Source organism: Cynoglossus semilaevis, chromosome 14 (assembly GCF_000523025.1).
Source record: "Cynoglossus semilaevis isolate Cse_v1.0 chromosome 14, Cse_v1.0, whole genome shotgun sequence".
Taxonomy (NCBI): Eukaryota; Metazoa; Chordata; class Actinopteri; order Pleuronectiformes; family Cynoglossidae; genus Cynoglossus; species Cynoglossus semilaevis.
The window spans coordinates 21735473-21743460 of record NC_024320.1 but is presented as its reverse complement, the minus strand read 5'-3'; the positions used below and the strand labels follow the sequence as shown (position 1 = coordinate 21743460).

The 7988-nt window shown below is 39.4% G+C and overlaps 1 protein-coding gene across 1 annotated transcript in view; it reads left to right on the top strand.

The window, feature by feature from the left end:
- The first annotated feature begins 244 nt into the window (after positions 1 to 244).
- The window catches only part of wdr70 (WD repeat domain 70), a 42382-nt gene continuing 34638 nt past the window's right edge, over positions 245 to 7988 (top strand). The window contains exons 1-9 of the mRNA XM_008325874.3: positions 245 to 327; positions 784 to 840; positions 933 to 1016; positions 1118 to 1217; positions 1339 to 1549; positions 1990 to 2049; positions 2502 to 2635; positions 4125 to 4278; positions 6786 to 6862. Of these exons, the coding sequence (XP_008324096.1) occupies positions 312 to 327; positions 784 to 840; positions 933 to 1016; positions 1118 to 1217; positions 1339 to 1549; positions 1990 to 2049; positions 2502 to 2635; positions 4125 to 4278; positions 6786 to 6862 (893 nt within the window). The 5' untranslated portion in view covers positions 245 to 311. The remainder of the gene's footprint in view (positions 328 to 783; positions 841 to 932; positions 1017 to 1117; positions 1218 to 1338; positions 1550 to 1989; positions 2050 to 2501; positions 2636 to 4124; positions 4279 to 6785; positions 6863 to 7988) is intronic.

Below are 7988 nucleotides of genomic sequence, written 5' to 3'. Positions count from 1 at the left end.
TATTGCACCTATTCTGCTTTGTGTATTTTATTACCAATAGCCATTTCTTAATTGTTTTAAAATATAAAATATTATCATATTATTCATCTTTCCTTCTCTGTAAAACTGTTAAACTTGTTCGTTACAAGTTAAAAATGCTAAAATGTGTCGGTAAAATGCTGAAAACATCTTCCTAGAAACAAGAATCACTGGTACAGTATTACAAAAACACAGCGTCATACTCACCGAGGGCGGCGCTGTGACCAAACGACCAAAGACATAAAAAAAAAGAACTTCCTGAAGTGAAAGGTCACGCTAACGTTTTTAAAAACATGGATCCGAACAGAGGTAAGAACTTTAATGTTCTGTTGTTTTATCTGTTGATTTTTTATAACCAGAATTCTTGCGATTGTGCAACGAGACAAGTTTGTTTTATTTATGACAATGACATATTTGTGTACCATAAACCAGTATTTAAACATTAACCGGGATCGTTGCTGTTTCGTTTAGCTAATTTATTAGCAGTGTTGTGCTAACCAACACAAGTACTTATCATGGATTTACGATGTAGTTAAATGTTGTTTAATGCAACCGCTTCGCATACAATATATTTTATTAGGTGAAAACCTACTTTGGGACAAATATTACAACAGACTAGTATCGTTTTAATCGAGTGGCAGTATTTGTAAATAAAAGTTATTTTCGGGCTTGTAGTTAAATGTGGTGCTTGTTTCTATTGTCTATTATTTTAAAGATCATGTCTTTGAAAAATATTTATCAAAAATTCTAACGTCCTTTTTGCAGGAGACAAAACGAATCGTGATGGAGACATTTCTTCAGTCATGGGATTTTCGGGGTTTGGTATGTGAAGATGAATATTTTAACACAATTGTTTGTAACATTTCACAGTCGTAGCAGTACATGTCATATAATTATAATATTGTTCCTACCAGGGAAGAAAGCCCGCACGTTTGACCTGGATGCAATCTTTGAACAGACGAGACGAACAGCCATCGAAAGGAGTCAGCGTGCACTGGGTGAGTCCTTCAAACTGCGAGATGTCATTAGTTACTTTTACTTAATCAGCTGTAACATTTAATTTAATGTCTGTTTATTGAACAAATATTTTATTTCTTAGAGGACAGACAGAAGGAGTTTGAGATGAAAGAAGTGGGAGAAAGTTCTACGTCTGTGAAGGCACCAGTCAACACACACAAGGAAAAAGCTGCTGCTTCCAGGTTAGTGGTTGTTTCAGTCAACTGAGAATCCTCTTATTGGAATAAACATGACTTAACTGACATAATAATTTAACTGTCAGTGTCTTAGTGATTCAGTCATTTCCAAAATGTTTTTGTCCAGAAAACAGGAGAGCGACAGCAGCAGTGACGACAGCTCAGACTCGGACTCGGAGCCTATTGGACCTCCTCTTCCTCCTCAAAACACAACACAGAATAATGATGATGAAGATGATGATGATCTTGTGGGGCCGCCTCTTCCACCAGGTTACACTGGCAGCATGGCTCAGAGTGATGATGATGATGATGATCAGGAAGACGACGATGATGATGACGTATGTAATGGCATCAGAACTAAACCTGTGAATTGTATTTATTTAAATATTTCTTTATTTTTTTTCTCTGCTGTGAAAATATTAAATTACTGCACGTGGAGTAATGCTTTTACAATTCTGCCACTAGATGGCAGCAAAGAAAATGCATTTTAAGGCTTTGTTACTTTTGTTTCTAACACTTTCTAACAGAAAAGTTTATTTATATAACATTTCATCTTTACCACCTGTTTTTTTTTATCAATTTCCTTATACAGATGAACATTATTTTAAAAATATTGAAGTTCTTTGGTTCATAATTCACACTGGTGTGTTTTTTATGCTAATTTGTTGACAAGTATTCTTCGGCCGTATGTTTAAGCAAAGCAACGTATACAATCAGTATGTCGGAGTATGTATGTGGTATTATTAGTATAAAACTGAGCTCATCTTTTTGGCTCCAGAATCCAGTGAAGAAGATTCCAGACTCCCATGAGATCACGCTGCAGCACGGAACCAAGACGGTGAGAACATGTTCCTCCTAAATCATCTCCAGTGGAAATGTATTCAGTGTATTCATGTTTGGGATGGGAGTGGGGGTGTGGGGGCAGGGGTCAGACTTACTGACATTTCTACTATTTCATATCTGTGTAACAGCTTAACCAATTACATCACCACACGATGTGATTGGTCCTGTAACTATGACCAGTCTGACTTCCTGTGTTGGTTTTTCTCTGGACATAAAACATCTGCTGTGCGTCTGGTGGAAGAAACGCTTCTGCTGCTTCTTCTGGTCTTTTCTTTTAATGTTTGTCTTATAGATCATTGTTCTGGTGTGCGAGTGTGACAATTTTAAAAATGTCGTTGGGGCGCTGACGTACGTTTCCGCCGTTGGTTCGCTTTATGAATACTCCACAACACCTGAGCTTATTTGTATTTTTTTTAAATCCCAGTGTTTCGTTAACTGTGTTGTCAGGTGTCGGCGCTCGCCTTGGACCCGTCGGGAGCCCGTCTGGTGACGGGTGGATACGATTACGACGTACGTTTCTGGGACTTTGCCGGCATGGACCAGGCTCTGCAGGCCTTCAGGACGCTGCAGCCCTGTGAGTGGTGAGTCACCTTCTGAGAACACATCGTCAAACATCAACACACTCGCCTGAAACATGTGGCTAATTAGCTTCATGCAAACATTCACTACACTCAGTGTGCCGAAGTGTACACACACACACACAAACTCACACGAACACACATTTGTTGAGCTTCATTGAGCCTCATGCTAACTCTGTGGCATCCGTCCTTTTCCTTCAAAACCAGCAGATGGTTGAAGTGTGTGGGTGTTTGTGCGTCTGTGTGTTTATCCTGTGATTCACCGAAGCCGAATCATCAAAGTTTTTGGTTACTTTTAGTTTCGGGGAATTGCAGGACGGAGCTGCAGCAGGATTCCCCTTATTAAGAAAAAAAAAACCTATGCTACATTTAACCTGATTACAGTGTGATTCAATTTCCTGTTGAACTACTGAACAAACTGGGCTTCATATAGAAATGTAGCAGGGCAGTGGTTAAGTGCAGCCCCTAGGGGACAGAAGCCCCCTAGGGGACAGACGTTTTATCACCCCCACCCCAAGTTTAAATGCTATTAATGGTCTGCAAATATTTATTTATTTATCTGTTTGATCTGTATGAGTTACTGTCACCAGCATTCTGCACCAAATCCCCTGATTATTAAAATAATTATTAAAATGAGCTGCAATGCTGCCATCTAGAGACTTTCACTCTAATACACAGCCGTTTTTCCCCAAAACTATTTTAAGGGCGAAAATGCAAGCATTGCGTTATCGGGTTTTTTATTATCAGAGGTTAAACTAATAACGATAATAAAAATATATTTATATAATTATGCTAATATTGGTCCGATAATATCGGTGGACATTATCGCACATCAGACAGTTTTAATGTGATCCTGAAATCGTGAGCTCAGATTTGCAGCTCTTTAACGACGCAGGAACCTGTCAGTTAAAGTTTATATTACTTTAATTTAATTTTAATCTGTGTTTGTCGACGATACTCATTTTTGTGTCGTTGGACCCACACTGTTTGACAGTCTTTGTCCCGTGTTTATATTCTCTGTTGATTGTTGACGTGGAAACAACGTCTCATGTTACCTGTCTCGAACCGAACAAACATTTTTAACAGGTTTATCAGATACTGACGTTTGTGGTTCACGTGCCTGTGTCAGAAATGTTTGTTTATTTGTGTTTACAAGACAGTATGTTGTGTTTATGTCTTGGCTTTAGAATCCTACTCCACATGTGTTTGTCTGATCATCGTCATCAGATGAACCTCAGATGTTGTGGAGTCAAAAAGTTCCAAGACAGAAACGTATCGTTTTAAAATGTGTTAATAACTCAAACCTGTACAGGTTTTTTTGTTTTTTTTGGGGGGGGAAGTAAAACAATGAGAGATTGTTAAATTATTGAGGCTTTTTAACAGGTGTAGTTTGAGCTCCATCTAATGTTTTGTTGCAGCGACACCTATTGACTGATATTCAAAAACATCCAAACCTCCTCAGATGTGACCCTCACGTGTGTTTCCCCTCCAGTCACCAGATCAAGACTCTGCAGTACAGCAACACCGGTGATGTCATCCTGGTCATTTCCGGAAACGCACAGGCCAAAGTGTTGGACCGCGACGGCTTCAATGTGATGGAGTGTGTGAAGGGAGACCAGTACATCGTGGACATGGCCAACACCAAGGTGTGTACTGGATGAGGGCAGAACATTTAGCGTTTATTGTGGAGAACAGGGTTATTAAAACCTTAAAAAAACATCTTGAAAATGTTGAGTGACTTTATAGATCGAATCGGACGTTTTCCTAATTTTTCACAGATTTCATTCAGACCAGAACACGTCTGCTCTTCGTCAAGGAGCAACAATAGCCGTCTAAATATTTTAGTTATAATTTCATCCTCTCAGTGATCCAGCTGTTTTGTCCATTGTTTCCATTGATTATTGTGAGGTGGCACTCACCACCGTGTCACCACTGTAACAGCAGCAGGAACTGTTAACGACTGTCGAAATTCCGATGTAAACTGAGGTCAGTTTTCTGTTCCGTCCAAACCAGGGTTTGTTTAATAAACCGATACCGTCTGCCCGCTCCAAAAACACTGACCGCAGATATAAAAATAGGATCAGACCCGTAATAAACTGTGAAGAATCTCTGAACTGTTGTTGTTTTGTGGAGGAATTCACCGAAGAGCCGGTGTTTACTCCACACACAGACGGGACGCCCCGCTCCACTGCCCCCTGGGGGTTCCCTGCCAACAAGTAATGACAGCAAGGTGGCGTTTAAAGCCTGTGTGTGTGTGTGTGTGTGTGTGTGTGTGAGAGCGGTCATGGTTGACCTCCGGCCTCCACCTGCATCTGCAGAGAAATGGTCTCCACGTTTGGTTCGGTGTGGTGCAGTTCAGAGAACTCCCCCCGGTGGTCAGCGAGCAGCTGCGCTGCGTTTAGACACGGTTCACGCCACCCATACGACTCACTCTGTCCAGCCACGGCCCACTGAGTCTTTTTCCTGGGTGTCCTGAATTCCTGCCCTCGCTCGTTTCCATGCGGAGCGGTCGGAAGCGTTCGCTTCACTTGGAACGCGTCGCGGCCCGTTGACGACGTCCCAGTCGATTAGTGGTGTTTCATGTGATAATTGCGTCCTTGCCTCTGCTCTGCTGACAGACAATTACTTCGCCTGCAGCTCATCACACCACGTGTGTGTGTGTGTGTGCGGAGGGACTTGTCGCACACACAGGATGTGATAACTGTTGATGTAAAACAAACAAACAAACCAAAAACCCAACGCTGCTGTTCCTTTTCACCGTCTTCCGTTTCTGTTAGATCATTTATAAAAGTCATTTTTTTTAGTGAATCAAACTTTGAATTTTCTCTTCCTTCTGTTTTTCCGCAGCAGAATGTTGTCTTTTTTTTTTTTTTTTTTTCAGACCTGGCAGAAGGCCCAGAACATTTTTAGCAGCTCACACAGTTACAGTCTTATCATAATAACAGTTGATTTACTTCAACACCAGGTCAAGTCGTTAGTTTTTAAGTTTTTTTTTTTTTTTGTAGATTAGTAATGCTGATTATTATGGAGTTAATTAATTAATAAGTTTTAGTGTTTGGTCATCACCCCTACAGGACAGGAGTTGAACCAGCAATCCTCCGATTACAATCCTATTATACATTGTTCACATTAAATGAATAAAATTGCCTCCAAAGCTGATTTTTCTCAGTAAACAAAAAAAAACATATAATGATAAATTAACATTTGTTTGCTGAGCTTTGTCCTCGCTGCAATGGCTCTACGCTCCCTATGAGGGCCACACCCCCCACTTTGGGAACCACTACTTTAGGGCAAGTCAAATAAATGGAGAAAATGTTAGTAATGTGACGACTACACATAAGTATTACAATTATTATGTTCTACTTTTTAAACCTTTGTCCCAGTTTTTGAAAGGAGTTTGTTTTTGTCTGAATCTCAGTTGGGTTTTTGAATGAGTTTGTTTTTGTTTTTTGAATCCCAGTTGGGTTTTTTTTTTTTGTGGGAATGCTCCTTTAATCCAGACTCTCAGCTCTCACAGATAAGTGGTCGTGTATTTGACAATAAAATTTAACAACCGGCAGTTTGGTGTTATTCCTCCTCAGCTCTGACAGAACCAGTTCTCCTCTGCCGGTTTACGCCGTGTTTGACGTGCGTGACGTTGGACAGACGGGTCGCTCTTCCTGATGCGCACACACTGGTGTCGTTCGGTCGAGCGGAGCTAATGCGCGCCCTGTCAAATAGCAGTACGTCATGTGTGGAGCCTCTTCACCTTCTGAAGTGTTCCTCACTGACCTGGCACTGACCGCAGGCCTCGTGTTGAGCCGCTCCACTCTGAAGTCACTGGTTCTGGAGTCGTTCTCCACGGGCTCCAAACTCACTCCAGCGCCATTTGAAGCCGGAACTTAGTTTGTACGCACGGACCAGAAAGGGGTCAAGGTTATGAAAATGATGAAGCCGTTGAATAATTCCCATTCAGAAGTGGAAAAATAATTTATATTTTGTGGATTCGGCCTCACAGTTGTGCCATTAAAACACTTTTTTGTACAGGAGCCTCCAGGCTTCACAGCAGCAGCGCTGGCTGCAGCCACCAGTCGTTGGACGCCTGAAGACTGTCAGAACCTTGAACGGACTTTTTCCCACTTTGTCTTATTCTGTTTTTTTCTTCTCCTGTCAGGGTCACACGGCGATGCTCAACAGCGGCTGCTGGCATCCCAAGATGAAGGAGGAATTCATGACCTGCTCCAACGATGGGTGAGTTACAGGAGAGAGCGCCGTCTCACTCTGTGGGTCTCGCCGTTAACAACTGTCTTTGAGGTGATAAAAAAAAAAAAAAAACTCTGATGGTGATAAAAGAAGGAGCTGTGTGTCTGTAGTCTCATATCATAAATCTTAGAGCAAAGAGTTTGGACTAAATTGAATACAGGAAGTAAGGGGTTATTAAAACTAACTGCACAAATCACATCTAGAGAGGGCAAAAAAAAAAAGGAAACCATAAAAATGACTTTCATAGTTATGTTTTCACTTGGCTTCACTTCCTTTAACCCCTAAGTGTCTAAAAAGATTGATACGTCGCTGTTTGATACACAAAAAGGTAACTGGAGGAGTTTTATTTTTAAAACCTAGTTCATCACATTATAATCATGCTTTCATTATATGTTAATATTGGCACAGGTACATTGATAACTGGTATAGTCAGTGTGACACTGTCAAAAAGAGAACCCACATTTTACCACCTTTAAATTTTTATCTTTCGTTTGTGTGTATATTTATTTAATGTAAAAAAAAAAACAATGAAACTATGGTGTCGTTTCCTGCATACGTGGATGTCTATATATGTATACGTATATATATACATATATATACACATACATATATATATATACATATATATACATACATATATATACATACATATATATACATATATATACATACATATATATACATATACATATATATACACATACATATATATATATGTATGTGTATATATATGTATATATGTATATATATGTATGTATATATATGTATATATATGTGTATATGTATATGTATGTGTATATATATGTGTATATGTATATATATGTGTATATGTATATGTATGTGTATATATATGTATATATATGTATATGTATATATATACATATATACATATATATACACATATATACACATATATATACACATACATATATATATATATATGTGTATATATATATGTACTGGCCTTTATCTGTTTGCAGTAGTCAGTACTTGGCCAATATGTAGTGTTATGCGTGGTCAACAGTAATACTACACTAGGTGTATTTGGTATATATTTGGTTGTATTTGTACTATAAAGTGGGCCACTAAGAGTTGCTTTTGAGTTTGTTCTATT